This window comes from Orycteropus afer, unplaced genomic scaffold (assembly GCF_000298275.1).
Source record: "Orycteropus afer afer isolate SDZICR_OR568_19922 unplaced genomic scaffold, OryAfe1.0 scaffold00182, whole genome shotgun sequence".
NCBI classification, from domain to species: Eukaryota; Metazoa; Chordata; class Mammalia; order Tubulidentata; family Orycteropodidae; genus Orycteropus; species Orycteropus afer.
Window position 1 is genome coordinate 3,938,643 of NW_006921769.1, and position 21,498 is coordinate 3,960,140.

Below are 21,498 nucleotides of genomic sequence, written 5' to 3' on the forward strand. Positions count from 1 at the left end.
AATAAATTATGGACAACATTGTGAAGAATGGGATTTCCAGAACACTTAATTATGCTCATGAGGAACCTGTTCTTAGACTAAGAGGTAGTTATTTAAACAGAATAAGATGATACTGCATAGTTTAAAATCAGGAAAGGTGTACGTCAGGGTTTTATCCTTTCACCATACTTATTCAATCTGTATGCTGAGTGTTTTTGTGACCTCTGTGTTCCTCTAAAAGAAAAATACCATAAATGGATGGCTTGAGGAAACAGGAGTTTATTCTTACAATTTTTGGAGGCTAGAAATCTGAGTTCAAAGTGCCAGGCTCTAGGGGTTGGGTGAAAGCCCCTCAACCTTGGGCTTCAGCTCTGTCTCTGCTCCTGGCCCACTGAAGCTGGAGGCTTTTCTTCACTCAGACAGCAGCTGGCTATTGAGGATGACAAGCCCAAGGTCAATAAGTGAAAAGGCACAGTCCTGATATCACCAAACAACATGGCACACCACTAATTCAAGTCCAGAAAAAGTCCCGAGATTGACAGGGCATGGTGGGCTGTTGAACAACAACTTGGCTACATGCTGGGTCCAAGCATGCCAAAAAGCTGGAGACCTTCCTCAAAGCTGCTTCTTATATACTGGAAGCAGGCCACATCCCCAAAGTTGCTACTCAGCTGTTCCAGTAGATTCCACCATGGAAGTGATTGCCAATTTCACCATTGGGAATAACTACATCCAGCTGCCCAGCCACTCAACCAGGCCCAACCAAGGTGACAACAACCTTATCTACCACACTGAGAAAATAATCCAAGAACCTGGATTGTATGAAGAAGAACCTAGCATCAGGATTGGAGGAAAATTCATTAACAATCTGTAATATACAGCTAATACAACCTTACTTGCTGAAAGTAAAGAGGACTTGTAGCACTTACTTATGAAGAAGAAAGATTACAGGCTTCAGCATGGATTACACCTTAATATAAAGAAAATAAAATTCTCACAATGGAACCAATAAGCACCATCACAATAAAAGAGAAAAGACTGAAGTTGGCAGGGATTTCAATTTACACAGACCCACAATTAGCACCCATGGAAGCAGGAGTCAAGAAATCAGAGGACGTACTGCACTGGGCAAATCGGCCACAAAAAAACCTCTTTAAAAGTGTGTAAGAGTAAAGATGTCTCTTTGAAGACTAAGGTGCTCTTAACCCAAGCCATACTATTTTCAACAGCCTCACATGAAGAGAAAGCTGGATAATGAATACAGAAGACTGAAGAATAATTGATGCGTTTGAACAGTGGTGTTGGCAAAGAACACTGAAAATACCATGGGCGGCCAGATGAAGGAACAAGTTTGTCTTGGAAGAGGTACAGCCGGAATGATGCTTAAAAGTGAGAGCAGCCAGACTTTGTCTTGTACACTTTGGTCATGTTGTCAGAAGAGACCAGCCCCGAGAGAAGAATATCATGCTTGGCAAACTAGAGGGTCAATGCAAAAGAGGAAGATCCTAAATGAGATGGATTGACAAGTGCCTGCTCTGATGGGATCAAGCATAGCAAATACTGAGAACTGTGCAGGACCGTTCTGTTGTACACAGGGTTTCTGTGAGTTGGAGCCGACTCAGCAGCACCTATAACAAGACTGAATCCAAAATATTTATCTACTTCCTAACTCCTTCAGAACAGAAATTTCTTGAAAACCACAGCCATGATTTAACTCATAGAATGTTTAATGAATTAAATTAAAATGTTAGAAAGATGTCCAACTTCACTGAGAGAAATACAAAATATGACTGTATGGAGATAAAACTTGTTTTTTTTCAGATTGACAAAAGTCAAGCTTATTAACACTCTGTCATAAGGCTGGATGCAAGCCAGATTCAGAAGAGGTGAATGAAGGATATCATTGCTGATGTCAGATGGATCTTAGCTGAAAGCAAAGAATACCAAAAAGATGCTGAACTGTATCTTATTGACTATGCTAAGGTATTTGAGGGAGTTCTGGTAGCATAGTGCCTAAGGCACTTGACTGCTAACCAGAAGGCTGGCAGTTCAAACCCACCAGCCACTCCTTGGAAGGAAGGTTGGGCAGTCTACTTCCGTAGTGATACCACCTTGGAAACCCAAGGAGGGGTCGCTATGAGTCGGGGCCTACTCGACGGCACATAACAACAACAAAAACAAGGTATTCGACTGTGTGGATAATAAATTACAGATAACATTATGAAGAATGGGAATTCCAGAACACTTAATTGTGTTCATGAGGAACCTGTCCAAGAAGCTGTAGTTCAAACAGAACAAAGGAATACTGCATGGCTTCAAATCAGGAAAGGTGTGTATCAGGGTTGTATCCTTTCACCATACTTATTTAATCTGTATGCTGAGCAAATAATCCAAGAGGCTGGACTACATGAAGAAGAGTGCAGCATTTGGATTTGAGCAAAATTCATTAACAAACTGCAATATGCAGATAATACAACCTTGCTTGCTGAAAGTGAAGAGGACTTGAAGCACTTATTTAAGAAGAACAAAGACAACAGCCTTCAGTATGGATTAAACCTCAACATAAGGAAAACAAAATCCTCCCAATTGGACCAATAAGCAACATCATAATAAATGAAGAAAAGATTGGAGTTGTGAGGGATTTCGTTTTACCTGGATCACAATCAACACCCATGGAAACAGCAGTCAAGGAATCAGATGCAGTACTGCACTGGGCAAATCTGCTCCAAAAGACTTCTTTAAAGTGTTGAAGAGCAAAGATGTCATTTGAAGACTAAGGTGCGCCTAACAAAAGCTATGGTATTTTCAATTGCCTCATATGCATGTGAGTAAGGAAGACCAAAGAACTGATGTCTTTGAATTGTGGCGTTGGCAAAGAACAATGAAAATACCATGGACTTCCAGAAGAATGAACAAATATGTCTTAGAAGAAGTGCAGTCAGAATGCTCCTTAAAAACGAGAATGGCCAGACTCTGTCTCAACTATTTTGGACATGTGATTAGAAGGGGCCATTGCCTTGAGAAGGACATCATGCTTGGTAAAGTGGAAGGTCTGAGAAAAAGGGGAAGACCCTCAACAAGATGGATCAATACGGTGGCTGCAACGATGGACTTAACTGTAGCAGGGATTGTAAGGATGGCGCAGGACCAGGCAGTGTTTTGTTCTGTTGTGCACAGGGTGACCATGAGTCAGAATCAACTTGACAGCACCTAACAACAACAACAATTATAAGGCCAAATGAAATTGACACTATTATGGGTTAAACTTTGTTCCCCCCAAAATATGTGCTGCAATCCTAACCTTTACACCTATGGATATAATCCCATTGGGGAAAAGGATCTTATGTTAACGAAGCTATTTCATTGTAGGGTATATCTTAAACCTAATGAATTTTGAGATGTATAAACAGCAGCATAGACACAGAGATAAGCGAGCAAAATGGGGAAACATAGATGCCACATAAAAGCTCTCTCCATGGAACTGTCCCATGCCAGGGCTAGGGAAGATAAAATGAGTTATCTTCTCCCAAAGCATGTATGGAGAAAGAGCATTCCCCTAGAGCTGGGTTCTGAATTTGGACTTGTAGTCTCCTGAACCATGAGAAAATAAATGTTCTTTAAAGCCACCCACTTGTGTTATTTCTGTTACAGCAGCATGAAGAAACTATTACACACTGCTAAACCAGTTGCTATAGAGTTCATTCTGTGTCATAGCAACCCTAAGGACAGAGCAGCACCACCTCATTGGGTTTCCAAGGCTGTAATCTTTATGGAAACAGACTGCCATATCTTTCTCCTGCAGAGCATGATGAGTTCAAACTGCTGACCTTTTGATTAACAGCTGAGTACTTAACTGTCACACTTCCAGGGCTCCTCATAGACTGCTAGTTGGGTCACACTGGTACAAACCTTATGGAAGACTATTTGGAAATGTCTACAAAAACTATAAACAGATATAATCTTTAACCCAGCAACAGTACTTCAGAAATTCACCTTATGTGTAGTGCACACTATCATTCATTACAACATTATTTAATTTGGAAAACGAAAGAAACAACCTAAATGTCAGTCAGTAGGATGACCAGTTAAATAAAAAAAAAGTGCAAGCACACAATGGAATATTATGCTGCTATAAGAATAAAATTTACTATTATTATTAATAATAGTAGATGATTAATTTATTATTTGATATTTATTATTAGGAAAATAATAAAGTAAGGTGGTAATTAGCACTGTGCATAATATGTGATAGGATATCTGCTTGCTGTTTACCAAAAGGTTGGCAGTTTGAAGCCACCAGCTGCTCCATGGGAGGAAGATGTGGCAGTCTACTTGGTAAGGATTTATAGCCTTGGAAATCTGATGAGGGAAGTTCTACTCTGTCCTACAGAGTTGCTAATAGTTGGAATTAACTTAATGGCAATGGGTGAGTATAGTATGTGACCATCCTATAAAATGATTCTACATGCATAAAATACTCAAGTGGGGGCATTGACTGCACAAAAGGAAAAGAACAGATGATTAATCTGAGAGAGATGATGCCCTGGATTGAACTGTGTCCCCCCCAAAATATATGTCAACTTGACTGGGTCATCATTCTCAGTGGTTTGGCAGTTATGTAATGAGGTAATCATCCCCTATGATGTGAGCCGATATGATCAACCAATCAGTTGTAAGGAGATTAGGATGGGGTATACCTTTACTCAGGTCACAGTCCTGATCTGATGTCAATGGTGTTTCCCTGGGTGTGCCTGCATAACCATTTTTTTTTCCTCTTTCAATTTTTATTGTGATTTTGGTGAAAGTTTACAGAGCAAATTCATTTTCCATACAGCAGTTCATATACATTTTGTTTCAGGACACTGACTGCAATTTCCCACAATGCAACAGCTCCCTTTCCACTTCCTCCCAGTAATTGCTCTTCCCTGTGTCCTTCCCTCCCATGCACTCTCGCCCCATCCCCGCAGCTCTCTCTCTGTGCAAACACTGCCCTTCTGTTCTCCCACGATCGATCACTCCAAAGAATGTATCTACCTGATGTAAATGTTCACCCCATACCGCATCACCTTTTTTCCTACAAGACATACAACGAGAGCGATGTGAGCAGAGGGAAGGACCTCAGTACCACCAGGAAAGAGGTGGAAGCGCACTTTGTCCTTTGGACCAGGGGTCCTGGACTGAGAACCTCCTAGACTCAGGGGAAGACTGATACAAAGACAAGTGCAGATCTCCAGGGAACACTGGGCCCACAGATGTAGAAAGGAGACAAGGACCTGACAGAGAGAAAGCCTTTCCTAGAGCTGGTGCCCGAAATTCCGGCTTCTAGCCTCCTAAACTAGAGAGAGTAAATTTCTGTTGTTAAAGTCATTCACTTGTGGTAGTTCTGTTAATAGGAACATTAGATAACTAAGACAGACAGAAAGAAATTATTCTTTGAATCCATCCTTTTGTATTTTGAACCACATAAATATATAACCTATTAAAAGATAATTAAAACAAAATTTTAAATCACTATACTGTCACCATGTGATCTATGTCTGAGTGACATGTTTTACCACCAGCAGCTCAAGTGCACTTCTCATTTCCCTACCTAGAATGCATTACTCCAGCATGAGCTCTTTAAGCATCACACATTTTGTCTTTTTTTATGGATACATTTTCTGGTGACTTTTCTTTGTTACTAAATTTTACTGCTCTTTTCCCCATTTTTAATCACATCTTTATATCCTTTTACAGTTTCTTTGTATCCATATTGTAGCACCTTTGCATCTTTACTATGTTGTTGTTGTTATGTGCCATCGAGTCCGCCCGACTCATAGCGACCCCTCCTTGGGTTTCCGAGGCAGTATCACTACGGAAGTAGGATTGCCCAACCTTCCTTCTGAGGAGTGGTTGGTGGGTTTGAACCGCCAGCTGTCTGGTTAGCAGGCAAGTGTCTTAGCCACTATGCTACCAGAGCTCCCTATCTTTACTATAGCATTATTATATCTTTATCATAGTATATTTGTTTCAATACTGTGCCAGTTCCTTTATCTGTAGATAAATGAATGAAATTTTTATCCTTTACAATGCCTGAACACAACTGTTTGCAAGTGCACCAAATAAATAAGAGCAGGATAAAAATGTCTTATATAATCTATCATGGGGACTTTTCTAAACATCAAGTAAAGACATCCCAGTCTGTGCTGTCAACATGACTGCTCAGTACAGGTTATCCACTGGGAAGAACACAAATTAAAACAAATGGAAACCAGAATAGACAAATAAGAGAAAAAAAATGATGACAATTTTATCTCCCTTTCCAGGAAAAAAAAAAAAAAAAACACACAATAACTTCAACGTAAAGGTTTAAAAAAAAAAAAAAAAGAGCCCCAAATCATCAGCTAAATATATTAAAAATGCAATGCTCACTTGAGAAAGACCAGCCCAAAATTGTCTGAAGGCCCCCAAACAGCTGATAAGTTTTGTTTTTTCATCTTCAGGGGTATCCATAAACATGCTAAAAAAAAAAAAAAAAATCAAACTTACATTATTTGCCACTACTTTTAAAAAGGCAACTAACATAAGCAGGACAATCGGTTTCATAGTGAGCCCCAAGAAAAACGTAAGATTCACAAAGATACCCTAAGGTAAAAATACAAAAATCTGTCAGGCATTATACTCACCCAGGGAACGCCTCTTCTATAATTTCTGTTTTCTGTAAAATACAAAAACATGTAAACGAATAAAAAATTGGGGGAGGGGTATCCCTAGCGACAAAGTACAAGCCACCACAATTAGCAACACGCAGAAACTAACACCTGCCTGGCCTGTCACAAGAGGGCTGTGGTTTTCAACGAACACGATGAATTTAGTATCAGCTTAATATCCACTAAACCTCCGCACACACACTCCATGTCACAACAGAGGCGCAGAAGGAGGCTGCCCAGGCCTAGCTAATTGATCCACTGTCCCCGATTATCCCGTGGCATCGCCCTGGATCCAGTTGTTCCACTCACCACCACCTCCTCAAATATGCTCTGCAGTTGTGTCTCCATCTGCACCATCGCCCCACCTTCCTGGGGGGGCGGGGGTCCCAAACTGTCCAGGTCAGGCCCGAACTCCAGGAATTAGGAGCCGGAGAGGCGGAGACGCAGAGGAAACCGCAGCTCTCCCGGGTGGCTCTCTGCACCAAGCGTAGACCTGGGCAAGTCTCTTCTAGGGCCAAACAACGGTAGACTTCACGGAAGTCCGAAAACGCTGGGTACGCACGGATTACAGAACCCCCCCGAAACTAGGAAGCTTGACAGATAGTTCCACGTCTGGAGAAGGACGGCCCGCGAGACGAACGAGCGCGCCCTCAAGCGGAAACTCGAGCCAGGTCAGCCGACAGCGTCGTGGGCTGCAGGTCGCCACCTACCGGCTGAAACGGGAGTTGCTTCCACCTCAAGGCTAATGCTTTTGCAGACTGGGAAGAAAAAGGCATGGAGCCTAGGGCCTGCAGCTTGCCAGAAACACCTCCTCCCACAGCCTGGACCAAACTGTCTGTGAGCGGTTGACTTTCTGGAGCTCCATTAGCAACCTGGAGCCCTGAGTTAAAACCATACTTTTCTTGACGACAGAGACCATATCCTTATAACTATGGTAACAAGTAACACCTCAACATTAGGAAAACAAAAATTCTCACAATGGACCAATAAGGAACATCATGATAAACAGAAAAAACTCAAGTTGTCAAGAATTTCATTTTACTTGGATCCACAACCAACTCCCATGGAAGCAACAGTCAAGAAATCAAATGACATATTACATTGGGCAAATTTGCAAGAGACCTCTTTAAAATCTTAAAGAGCAAAGGTGTCACTTTAAAGACTAAGGACCCAAGCTACGGTATTTTCAATGTCGCATACATATGTGAGAGCTGCACAGTGAATAAGGAAGATGTCAGAAGAACTGATTCATTTGAATTGTTGTGTTGGAAAGGAATATTGAATACACTATGGACTGCTAGAAGATCAAACAAATCTGTCTTGGAAGAAGTACAGCTGGAATACTCCTAAGAAGCAAGACTAGCCAGACTTTGTCTCTCATACTTTGGTCATGTTGTCAGAAGGAACCAGTCCCTGGAGAAGGATATCATGCTTCGTAAAGCAGAGGATCAGCAAGAAAGGGGAAGACCCTCAACAAGATAGATTGACATAGAAGCTGCAACAATGGACTCAAGTGTGGCAATGATTGTGAAGATGATGCAGGACTGAGCAGTGTTTCATTCTGTTGTACACCACTGGGTTGCTATGAGTCAAAATCAACTTGACGACACCTAACAACAACAACAACAATGTGGTAACCCAGGTAGCCTAGCACAGTGCTAGGAACATAGAAGACTTTCAAAGAATGTTAAAAAAAAAAAAAAAGAAAGCATCATGATTGAATTTTAATTAGAACCATCCAATAATATCTACCTTTTTAGTTATAATCACTTAATAATAATAAGTATATTTACCATTTATTAAGTACCTATACCTTTTGGCAAGGGTGGAGAAAGATGGCAGAGACAGGCAGATCAATGGGCATCAAGAGAATAGATGGTAAGTATACTGAGTGGTATGAGTGGTATGCATTTTATGACTTTTGTTCCTCAATTACTAGCTTAACCTTTATACATTCTTGGAATCTTGCCCAACTCCCCTCATGGTGACTTAGGTATCTCTTCTTTATCCTCATATAATATCGTACATAGTATTAATGCAACGCAATGCAACCACTGCCGTGGAGTCAGATCTGACTCATAGCAACCCCTCCTTGGGTTTCTGAGGTGGTATCACTACAGAAGTAGATTGCCCACCCTTCCTCTCGAGGAGTAGCTGGTGGGTTTGAACCGCCAGCCTCTGGTTAGCAGTCAAATGCCTTAGGCACTACACCACCAGAGCTCCCACATACTATTAGGGCACTTCATTTATTGAATACTTACCCACTGTATACTCAGTGCCAGACAGTGTTAAGATATTTAACAAGCTATGCAGTCATTCCACCATCTGTCAGTTTGTCAGACTATGGTCACTTGCATGTTACTGTGATGCTGAAAACTGTGCCACCAGTATTTAAACTATCAGCAAGGTCACCCATGGTAGACAGGTTTCAGCAGAACTTCCAGACTAAGACAGACTAGGCAGAAAAGCCTGGCAATCTGCTTACAAATATTGTTGTTGTTGTTGTTGTTGTTATGTGCCGTCGAGTCGGCCCCGACTCATAGCGACCCCTCCTTGGGTTTCCGAGGCAGTATCACTACGGAAGCAGATTGCCCAACCTTCCTTCCAAGGAGTGGCTGGTGGGTTTGAACCGCCAGCCTTCTGGTTAGCAGTCAAGTGCTTTAGCCACTATGCTACCAGAGCTCCCGCTTCTGCTGTGATTCATAAGATTTTCATTGGCTTACAAATATTAGCCAATGAAAATCTTATGAATCACAGCAGAATATTATCTGATTCACTTGCTTTGGGCACATCATCAGGAGGGATCAGTCACTCGTGGTGGTCATTCTGCTTGGTGAAGTAGAAGGTCAACAGGGCATGGGAAATCCTCAGTGAGATGGATTAGCACCGTAGCCAAAACAATCAATTCAAATACAATGGGGATTGTGAAGCTGCAAAACCAGGCAACATTTTGTTCTGATGTACATAAGGTCACAAGAATCTGAGTCGACTTTGCTGTGACTAACAAAAACAACATTGAAATAAGTGATTTTGCGGAATGTCCAAGCTAGAAGGATAGCAGAACCCAGATTATTAAAACCCAGGCCCCCTAACAATCTATTGTTCTAGTCTGTATGCTAAACAGGAGCTCTGGTGGCATAGTGCCTAATGCATTTGACTGCTAACCAGAAGGCTGGGGGTTCAAACCCACCAGCCACTCCTCAGAAGGACGGTTGGGCAGTCTATTTCTGTAGTAATACAGCCTTGGAAACCCAAGGAGGGGTTGCTATAAGTCAGATCTGACTCCACAGAAGTGAGTTTGAGTTTTGTTTTTATACTAAACAGATTATCTATATTGTGGATTATCCTTAATCAGATTTTAGTTCTAACCTAACAATAGGTTTCATCTATTACCTGGCATATTTCCAGGCCTCCTCTCCATGCTGTGTAAATCACTAAATTTTCATTAAATGCCAACTAATCTTAATATTTATCAAAAACAGTTGCCATTGAATCGATTCTGACTCATGAATCAGGGGCCACTCCGTGGCAGCTAACAATAACACATCCACACAGTAACAAATGGGCTCCAGTGTCATGAATAACCTAGATTCACATCCTGATGCTGCCCTTTAACCAACATGTCAAGCCGCTTAACCCCTCCCTCTTTTAACCAATCTAAAGTAAGTTACATACTTACTGTTCATCATTTGACACAAGTAAAGGTGAGTTTATTGTTGCTGTCTGAGGTCCCCAGTGCCTAGGGAGTTTCCAGGTTCTCTTTATTCATCTTCATAGCCAGTGGGAAGTGGATATGGGTTATGTAATAGAGTATGGTTGCCATCTCCCCAAAAAGAGCCTTGGACCTGATGCAGTGATGGGGATAGGCAATGAACTCAGATCTTTTGTGTGTTTGAGTTTCAACTTCAGAAAGATGCAGTATGCCTCCTCCCACACCAGGGAACACGACGAAGTTGGTGAGCATCTTCCACATGACAGCTAAGCCCTCTTCACCATGGGAGCTGCTTGACATAGACCATCCCAGTTGTGACAGAGACCAAACCAGTATCCCAGAATCCTGGGACCTTGCTGCTGCTACCATATTTGACCTGGACTCCACCTTGACCTCTTGAGGTTCCATTTACCATCTGAAAAACAGCTAATTTCCATGATAGGGAAAAGTGAATGTGTTTAAAGAAGTCAATCTAATACCAGATATCTCCAGTACCTCCAGTACCTCCAGTTTACTTGTGTACTTATTTTTTGGCTTCCTCCTCCTCTAACAAGGGGCCCTGCAGCAGTGTTCAAGTTTTGATGGAGAAATACAATATAAACAAAAGAGGAGGAAATATCCTTATCTCAGGGATAAATACTCTGGAGAAGAAATTCAATCCTTTTTTTTTAATGTGTGATTAGTTAAATATCCTCATTGCTACCAGGACAAGAGATATTATTGGGGGGCTGTACTGGGGTAACCCTGAAAAGAAGCATCATCTAACCAGCTCAGTGCTTGTGTATGTGGGAGAGTAGGGGTCAGAGCAGGGAAAGTTGTCTAGTAATAAGTACTGTAGGAGCTCTGGTGGCATGGTGCCTAAGGCACTTGACTGCTAACCAGAGAGCTGGCGGTTCAAACCCACCAGCCACTCCTAAGAAGGAAGATTTGGCAATCTACTCCTGTAGTGATACTGCCTCAGAAACCAAGGAGGGGTCACTATGTGTTGGATCTGACCTGACAGCAGTGAGTTTTTTTTGTTTTTTTTTTGAAACGAGTACTGTATGACCTCTACACAATAAAGATTTTAATCTCTCCTGAAAAGAGGGCTGGTTTTTGCCCTTGGTTTCTGGGAGGTAACCTCTAATCCCTTGGAATGTTGTGCTCGATAGAAGTTTTTTTCCTTTGCCTGGGAGCCCAGTTTACAAAAACCGAGTAGCAAGCCTAAACTGGTGTGTGCTTCTGAGGCCTCACTCGCTCCAGCCTTAGGACTTTTGCCCTGGGTCTTTTCTCCGCTTAGACTATTCTTTCCTATGTGTCTGTAGAGGAGTTCTGGTGGTGTAGTGTCTAAGTCTTTTGACTGCTAACCAAAAGGCTGGCAGTTCAAACCCACCAGCTACTCCTCAGCAGGAAGATTGGGCAACCTACTTCCATAGCAATATCGCCTTGGAAACCCAAGGAGAGGTCGCTGTGAGTTGGATCTGACTCGATGGCAGGATACTTGTCTGTACAGCCCACTTCACTACTTTCTTTAGATCTCCACTCAATCTCACATTCTCTCTGTGTCCTTCCCTTATTTGAAATTGCAACTCCAATCCCATTCTTTGTCTCATTACCTGCTTTTATTTCTCCATAGCATGTATCATCTGACATTGACATATTTTATATTTTACTTGTAGTTTATTGTCTATGTTCCACCATTAGAATGTTAAGATCTATGAGGGCAGGGATCTGGGTCTGTTTTGTTCACTCCTCTGACACATAGGAAGCTCTCATAAACAGTCATTGAATATGACCTAGAAGAAGCCCCATCCCTGAGACTTTGATCTGCCCCTTCTGAAACTCCTCTGTGGATGGATATTCATCTACAGGTTTTTCATAAATCAAGACATTACAATCAAAATCAAATTCATTGCCATCAAGTCAATTCCAACTCAAAGCAACCCCATGTGTTGTTTGTTTTTTTTTAAAAAAAAAAAAACTCACTGCCGTGGAGTCAAACCCTCCCTGGGTTTCTGAAGCAATCTCTCTACTGAAGTAGATTGCCCAGTCTTCCTTCCGAGGAGTGGCTGATAGGTTTGAACCACCAGCCTTCTGGTTTGCAGTCAAATGCCTTAAGTACTATGCCACCAGAGCTCCCACCCCATGTGTTACAGAGTAGAATTCTCCACAGGGTTTTCTCAGCTTTAATCTTTATGGAAGCCTATTGCCAGCCCTTTCTTTCATGCTGTTGCTGAGTGTGTTTGAAGCACATTATAAGGCCTCCCCAAAAGAGTGAATGGGCCACTGGGAAGGCTAGCATGATGTGGAATGGAAAGTCCAGCATCCATTTGTGTGTGGCTAGACAGTGATGTTTAATCTATTCCTGTAATATTTTCTAAGTAAAACTCTGTTTTCCATTTAAAACTTTTTTGGTTTGTGGGAGGGAGATTTTGATGGAGTTTGTTGGGCACTTTTGACCATCTCTCGTAACTATTAGCCTCTCACAGGGGTGCCAGGCTTCTTATTATCCAGTCCCCATCCTCAATCAATCCTTCAAAAGAAGCAATGGCTTTGAAATAATAATTGAATGCAGAGTACATGTGGTGAAGGATTAACAAGAGAGTATAAGAAGTCCTTAAAGTTCCTTATGGAGGCAGTGATGGCTGAATGGTAAAATATTTGCCTTGTATATGGGAGACACTGGTTCAGTTCCCAGTCAACTCACACTACATTAGGACTGGGTCAAAGCCTTTCAGCATTCAGATGTGTGTGTTTTGGTTGGCTCCCTCTGTGTTCCATACTTTATCAGGAACAGTTGCCTACTAGGCTGGAGGGCCTGATTCCAGAATGAGTCCTACAGAGAGATTCCATTTCTTTCTCATCACCCAAACAACACTTTTTTTGTCCTTTGTCTTAAAACTGTTTTCTTATTGTATTTGCTTCCATTCATGGATAACTTGTTGCTGGGAGCTGACTCAAGGAAATTACTTGTTCCGATGTTTGTGTTCAATGTCTCCTTCCTTCCTTCTCTTTCTCTTGCTTTTTCCTTCCTTCTGTCACCTATAAAACTAATTTAAGAATTCCTACACATTTTAACCAATTATTAATATATGACCTTGAATAATTTAACTATTAAGAGCTACATGTTTTTCATCTAGACACATAAAATTGGGAAAATTGGTGAATATACTTGTGTTTTATTGAGTATGAAAAAGCATTCGATTGTGTGACTCAAAACAAATTGTGGATAACATTGAGAAGAATGGGAATTCCAGAACACTTAATTTTGCTCATGAGGAACCTGTACATAGACCAGGAGGCTGTTGTTTGAACAGAATAAGGGGATACTGTGTGGTTTAAAATCAGGAAGGGAGTGTGTCAGGGTTGTATCCTTTCACCATACTTACTTCAATCTGTTGCTGAACAAATAATCTGAGAAGCTGGACTATATGAAGAAGAACATGGCATCAGGATTGGAGGAAAACTCATTAACAACATATGATATGCAGATGACACAACTTTGCTTGCTGAAAGTGAGGATGACTTGACACACTTACTGATGAGGGTTAAAGACTTCAGTCTGCAGTATGGATTACATCTCAACATAAAGAAAACCAAAATCCTCACAAGTGGGCCGATAAGCAGCATCACAATAAATGGAGAAGAGATTGAAGTTGTCAATGATTTCATATTACTTGATTCCACAATCAACACCTATGGAAGCAGCAGTCAAGAAATCAGACAATGTATTGCACTGGACAAATTTGCTGCAAAACATCTCTTTAAAGTGCTGAAGAGCAAAGATATCTTTGTGAAGACTAAGGTGTACCTAACCCAAACCGTGATGTTTTCAATTGCCTTATATGCATGTGAGAGCTGGACAATGAACAAAGAAGACCAAAGAAGAGTTGATGCTTTTAAGTTGTGGTGTTGGTGAAGAGTACTGAAAGTATCATGGACTGCCAAAAGAACTAACAAATCTGTCCTGGAGGAAGTGCACCTGGAATGCTCCTTGGAAGTGAGAATGGCCAGACTTTGCTTGATCTACTTTGGTCATATTGTCCGAAGGGACCATTCCCTGGAGAAGGATATCATGCTTGGTAAAGTGGAGGATCAACAAAGGATGGGAAGGCCCTCAACGAGATGGATTGACACAGTGGCTGCAATGATGGACTCAGGTATAGCAAGTATTGTGAGGCTGGCACAAGACTGGGCAGTATTTTGTTCTGTTGTACATAGGCTCGCTATCAATTGGAGCCAACTCAATGGCACCTAACAATATATGTATCTCAGTGGCATGTGGTAACAAAAACCACAATATGTTATATATAATATTCTTTCAATTGGTTTGTAAGAATATATTACCATTGTCACTTTGAGTTGATTCCTTGGCCCTTCTAGCCTTTTGAAGGGACACCAATGGGTATTTGATGAGAATCTTCTCGTCCACAAAATATTGCTTGTACTTCTAGCCTATTGGCATATATGTTAAAAACTTACCATGCACTGAAGTAGGCTGTGTGTTTATAACTTGACTTGAGATCGTTTCAGAATTTTCATTTTCAACATGCATTGCCCCTTGTGGTAAAAGTCCCAATAGTTCATTGAACGTAGAAGATTACAGAGAACTTGTTCTCCTTTATCCTAAAATTGCATCCTTCACATTTCAGAATTGCATTTCCTAGATGCCTAAGGCATCTGACTGCTAACCAGAAGTTTGGTGTTTCAAACCCAGCAGTCACTCCATGGAAGTAAGACTGGGCAATCTACTTCCCTAAAGATTTACCACCTCAGAAACCCAATGGGGGTCGCCATGAGCCGAATTGACTTGATGGCAGTGGGTTTAGTTAAATATTCCAAGGCATATTGAATGGTTTAATGTATAATATATACATTCTTAATTTTATAAACAAGTTATGTTTCTGCTCAGGCTTCATTTTTACAAATGATGGGGAATATGACAACATTGCGGATGGAAGGCATTAGGACATTTATTTACCACTTGGTCTTTTATTTTCCACGTGGTTTCCTGAGAGTCAGACCTGGAAAACTGTAACATTTCGTCACCTCAATATTCTTATACAGAACTCACAAGGAAACCAGCCCCATAAAACTGGTTCACCTACCTTCCTCTAGGCAGAAACTTTCATGGCATAAACAAGTAGGGTAATACAATCTGCCTCTTTGTCTTTTTTAGAGTTTTTTAGAGTCTTTAAGAACTGGATGTGCCTTTTGCCAAGGAGGTGTTTTGGAGGAATAAGCAACATGAGACTTGGATACTCATTTTAAGAGTGAACTGTGTCTTTGAGAGTTTTTTTTTCCAACAATGAAATGAATCATATATACTAGATTGTAAAAACAAATTATGCAAATTAATTCATGTACAAATAAATAATGTAAAAGTCATATGTATCATAACTATAAAAATTAAGCAAATTAATTTTACACTTAAATAATACTGGACAAATACCTAATCACTAGTACTAATCACTAGATTAAGAAGTAGAATATTACCAATATCTTAAAAGCCCATTGTATACTCATGTCTGAATGTATTTCCCTTCTTGCTCCTAGAAGTAACTACCATCCTGACTCTTATGTCAGTCAGTGTTGTGATTTTTCTTTATATTTATCTCTATTTGTGTATGAAGGAGCTCTGGTAGCATAGTGCCTAAAGCACTTGACTGCTAACCAGAAGTCTGGCGGTTCAAACCCACCAGCCACTCCTCGGAAGGAAGATTGGGCAATCTACTTCCCTAGGGATACTGCCTTGGAAACCCAAGGAGGGGTTGCTATGAGTCGGTCCGACTCCAAGGCACATAACAACAACAACAATTTATGTATGTATTACTAGTTTGTAAAAACTGAGTAGCAAGCAAAAACTTAGACATGTAAGGTAAAGTCTGTGTTACTAGTTACACAGTAACTATGTTACTACTTTCACTATGCTAGTGAAAGCCATGCAAGAGAGTGCAAGATGAACAACAGTCTCTGGATCATAGTCCAAGCCCCTTCTGGGAAAGTCAGTGCTAGTGATGGTGGAAGAGTGAGTTCTGGGAACGTATTACCACAGACTGGGCAGCTGGCACAGCTTTAGTAAAAGCCAGGTATTGGATATATAGTAAGAATAGGGTCAGTAGGGGTGGGCTGTCCTGTTTCCCAGTTTCTTAGGTAACAGAGCCTGCTTTGTGATTTCAGGGGCTCTTTTTCTCGGAGGTGAAAGGAAATGACTGTTCTCAGCTGATCTAAAAAGCGGGTCCCAGAGAGGAGAGGAAGCACTTCACCAGATAAAGGTCAAAACGAGTGGCATTCTGTCTTGATCATCAAAGTTCTCAACACATCTATCTCTTATGTCATACTCCTCTCATCTGGATTAGGAAAGTTTCCCTTTATGCTTGTGTTATCTGCCATTCCATACTCCCCTTCACTGTCTTCTGATTTATTTATTGTCTGCTGTTGTTTCTCTCAAGGAGCCCTGCTGGTGTGGTGGTTAAGTGCTGGGCTTTTAACTAGGGTCCGGAATTTGAACCCACTAGCTGCTCTGTGGAAGAAAGATGTGGCAGTCTGCTTCTGTAAAGACTGGAAACCCTATGGGTACAGTTCTCTGTTCTCCAGAGTCACTGTGAGGTGGATTTGACTTGAGGCAATGGGTTTGGTATTTGTTTTTGGTTCCTTCTCTGTTGTTGCTGTTATGTACCGTTGAGTCATATCCGACTCACAGCGACCCCTCCGTGGGTTTCCGAGGCAGTATCACTACGGAAGTAGATTGCCCCATCTCTAGTCTTAGATTTTTTCTTTTCTAATGTTTCATGTCTTCTTTCCTAATTTACTTTCTTGCCTTGGTATGAAACATTCTCCAGTAGCTTCTTGAGAAAGCCTGAAAGGAATATACAGTTTTTGAGAATTTCTATATCTGAAAATATTATTTTACTTTAATACTTGATTAATATTGGAAGCTATATATAGAATTCTAAATTGGAAATAATTTCCTCTGAGAATTTTGAAGGCATTGTCCCACAGTATGTGACATATTTTCTCATGCTTATGAAGTACACTTGGCCTTAATGTTCTGAAACATCACTAGAAGGCATCTTGGTGTCTATCTATTTTCGTCTATTATGCTGGACACTCAGTTGTTGTTGTTGTTGTTATGTGCTGTCGAGTTGTCTCCAACTCATAGTGACCTTACTATGAGTAAGTTCTGTTGTACATAAGTTGTATACTATGTACAACTCATGTACAACAGAACGAAACACTGCCCGGTCCTGTGCCAGTCTCATGATCCCTACTATACCTGAGTCCATCCCTGCAGCCACCATCTCAATCCATCTTGTTGAGGGCCTTCCCCTCTTTTGCCGACCATCCACTTTACCAGCATGACATCCTTCTCCAGAGAATGGGTCCTTCTGGCAACATGACCGAAGTATGTAAGATGAAGTTTGACCATTCTCACTTCCTAGGAGCATTCCAGCTGCACTTCTTCCAGGACAGATTTGTTAGCTCTTTTAGAGCCCATGGTACTTTTGGCATTCTTCACTAACACCACTACTCAAAAGCATTACCTATTCTTTGGTCTTTCTTTTTCATTGTCCAGCTCTCACATGCATATGAAGTGATTGAAAATACCTAGCTTGGGTTAGGAGCATATTAGTCTTCAAGAAAATATCTTTGCTCTTCAGCCCTTGAAAGAGGTCTTTTGCAATAGATTTGCCCAATGCAATACATCTTTTGATGTGTTAATTGCTGCTTCCATTAGCATTGATTGTAGAATCAAGTAATATGAAGTCTTTGACTTCAATCTTTTCTCCATCTATCATGATGCTGCTTATTAGTCCAATTCTGAGGATTTTTGTTTTCTTTATATTGAGGAGTAAACCATACTGCAGACTATAGTCTTTAATCTTCATCAGTAAATGCTCCAAGAGTCATCCTCACTTTCATCCAACAAAATTGTGTCATCTACATATCTCAGATTGTTAATGAGCCTTCCTCCAATCCTGATGACATGTTCTTTTCATATAGTACAGCTTCTTGGATTATTTGCTCAGCATACAGATTGAATAAGTATGGGGAAAGGATAAAACCCTAAATACTCCCTTCTTGATTTTAAACGATGCAGCATCCCCTCATTCTCTTCGAATGACAGCCTCCTGATCTATGTACAATTGAAGTGTTCTGGAATTCCCATTCTTCTTAATATTATCCACAGTTTGTTATGATACACACAATCGAATGCCTTTGTATAGTCAGTAAAACATAAGTAAACATCTTTGTGGTATCCTTGGCTTTGAGCCAAGATCCATCTGATATCAGCTATGATATCCCTCACTCTATGTCCCCTTCTGAATCCAGCTTGCATTTCTGGAAGTTCTCTGTCAATATACTGCTGCAACTGTTTTTGAATTATTTTCAGTAAGATTTTACTTGCATGTGATATCAATGATATTGCTAGATAATTTCCACATTCTGTGCGATCACCTTTTTTTGGAATGGGTACAAATATGGATCTCTTCCAATCAATTGGCCAGGTAGCTGTCTTCCAAATTTCTTGGCATAGCCATGTGAGTGCCTCCAGCGCAGCACCTGTTTGTTGAAACATCTCAATGGGTATTCCATCTGTTCCCAGAGCCTTGTTTTTTGCCAAATCCTTCAGTGCAGCTTCAACTTCTTCCTTCAATACCATTGGTTCTTGATCATATGCCACCTCCTGAAATAGGTGATCATCTACCAATTCTTTTTGGTACAGTGACTCTGTGTTTTCCATCTATCTTCTTTTGATGTTTCCTGTATCCTTCAACATATTGCCCATGGAATCTTTCAATATTGCAGTTTGAGGCTTAAATTTTTTCCTCAGTTGTTACAGCTTGAGAAATGCCAAGCATGTTCTTCTCTTTTGGTTTTCTAACGCCAGGTGTTTGCACATTTCATATTATTAATTGACTTTGCCTTGTTGAACTGCTCTTTTAAATCTTCTGTTCAATTCTTTTATCCTGTCAATTCTTCCATTTGCTTTTGCTATTCTCTGTTCAAGGGCAAGTTTCAGAGTCTCTTCTGACATCCATTTTGGCCTTTTCTTCCTTTCCTGTCTTTTTAATGACCTCTTGTTTACTTCCTGGATGATGTTCTTGATGTCATCCCACAATTCCTCTGGTTTTCGGTCATTGGTGTTCAATGCATCAAATCTTTCTTTAGATATCTCTAAATTCAGGAGGGATATAATCAAGGTCATATTTTTGCTCTCATGAACTTGTTTTAATCATCTTCAGCCTCAACTCAAACTTGCATATGAGCATCTGATGGTCTGTTCCACAATCAGTTCCTGGCCTTGTTTTGGCTGAAGGTATTGAGCTTCTCCAATGCCTTTTGCCACAGATGTAGTCAATCTGACTCCTATGTATTCCATCTGGTGAAGTCCACATGTACAGCTGCCATTTATGTTGTTGAAAAAAGATATTTGCAATGAATAAGTCGTTGGTCTTGCAAAATTCTGTTATATGATCTCCAGAGTCATTTCTATCACCAAGGCCATATTTTCCAACTATTGGTGATTCTTCTTTGTTTCCAACTTTTGCATTCCAGTCACCAGTGATAATTAACACATCTTGATTGCATGTTCAGTCAATTCAGACTGAAGAAGTTGGTAAAAATCTTCAATTTCCTTGTCTTTGGCTTTTGGTGGTTGGTGCATAAATTTGAATAATAGTTGTATTAACTGGTCTTCTTCATAGGTGTATGGATATTATCCTATCACTAACAGCATTGTACTTCAGCATAGATCCTGATACATGCTCTGTGATGAAGAATGTCATGCCATTCTTCTTCAATCTGTCATCCTGGCATAGTAGATCATATGGTTGTCTGATTCAAAATGGCCAAAACCAGTCCATTTCAGTTCACTAATGCCTAAGATATTGATCTTTATGTGTTCTATTTCATTTTTGATAACTTTTAGTTTTCCTAGATTCATACTTCCTACATTCCATGTTCTGATTATTAATGGATGTTTTCAGCTGTTTCTTCTCATCTTGAGACATGCCACATCAGCAAATGGGGTCCTGAAAGCTTTACTCTTTGCATATCACTAAGGTCGGCTCTATTCTGAGGAGGCAGCTCTTCTCCAGTTGTATTTTGAATGGCTTCTGACCTGAGGGGCTCATCTTCTGGCACTATATCGCACAATGTTTCAGAGCTATTCATAACATTGTCCAGTAATATATCAGATAGTGTTTCACCACTGTTCATAAGGTTTTCACTAGCCAATTCTTTGAGAAGCAGATGGCCTCTTTCTTCTTCCAAGTCTGTCTTAGTCTGTAAGTTCCGCTGAAAACTGTCCACCATGGGTAACCCTGCTGGTATTTGAAACCCCAGTAGCATAGCCTCCAGCCTCATAGCAACACTCAAGGCACCACAGTACAACAAACTGACAGACAAGTTTGTCTCCCCTAGTTCTTCTAAACTTCTCTGCTCATTTCCTGGTCTCCCACATTCAGTGGGCCCTTCAATTTTGAAACTCATGCTGTTAAGTTCAAGAAAATTTTTTTGAATTACTTCACTGATGATTTTGTTGCTTCTGTCTTTCTAGGATTTTATTGAATAGACTGGACCTTTTCTGTTGAATTCTTAATTTCTGCTATCATGTATCTAATGTTCAAAAATTCTCATTTTTCTCTTAATACTAGTTTTTATTAGTTTTATACCATTTTGTCTTATAACAACTTTGTCAATATTAATGATGATTTTTAAAAAGGTTGTCACTTCTGCATATTCTCTGTTATTGCCCCATCGCTTTTTCCTATTATTATTATTTTGTTTTTCTTGCTCATGCTAGAGATTTTCCCTCAGATGTATAGTAGTTAATCCTTGCCCAATCATGATTTAAAGTGGGGCACTGAAAAGCTGATTGCGAAGTCTGAGCAGGCAGGTAGCAGTTGTCCACCTTAAGCATCACTATAGGGTGGCCTGGGTGGACTATTTGGGAGAACCCTGAGGTTGGTATCTCCAGGTCTTTCCTTTTAGGCTGATCAGAATCAACAGAGAAGAGACCACAAGTCTCTTGCAAGTGGGTGAAGTTCTGGTTGGCTGTCATCCTCCTGGGATTCATGTGGGGAAAAAAGTCTGGATTTTCAGCATTCAGTCTGCTTTGGTCTCTTATCACCT

The 21,498-nt window shown here is 40.6% G+C and overlaps 1 protein-coding gene across 1 annotated transcript in view; it reads right to left on the reverse strand.

The window, feature by feature from the left end:
- MED23 (mediator complex subunit 23) overlaps window positions 1-7,025 on the reverse strand; it is an 84,461-nt gene extending 77,436 nt beyond the window's left edge. Inside the window, exons 1-3 of the mRNA XM_007947366.1 lie at window positions 6,978-7,025; window positions 6,645-6,676; window positions 6,391-6,478 (exon numbers count right to left, since the gene is read on the reverse strand). Coding sequence (XP_007945557.1) covers window positions 6,391-6,478; window positions 6,645-6,676; window positions 6,978-7,025 — 168 coding nt within the window. The remainder of the gene's footprint in view (window positions 1-6,390; window positions 6,479-6,644; window positions 6,677-6,977) is intronic.
- Window positions 7,026-21,498: the final 14,473 nt, after the last annotated feature.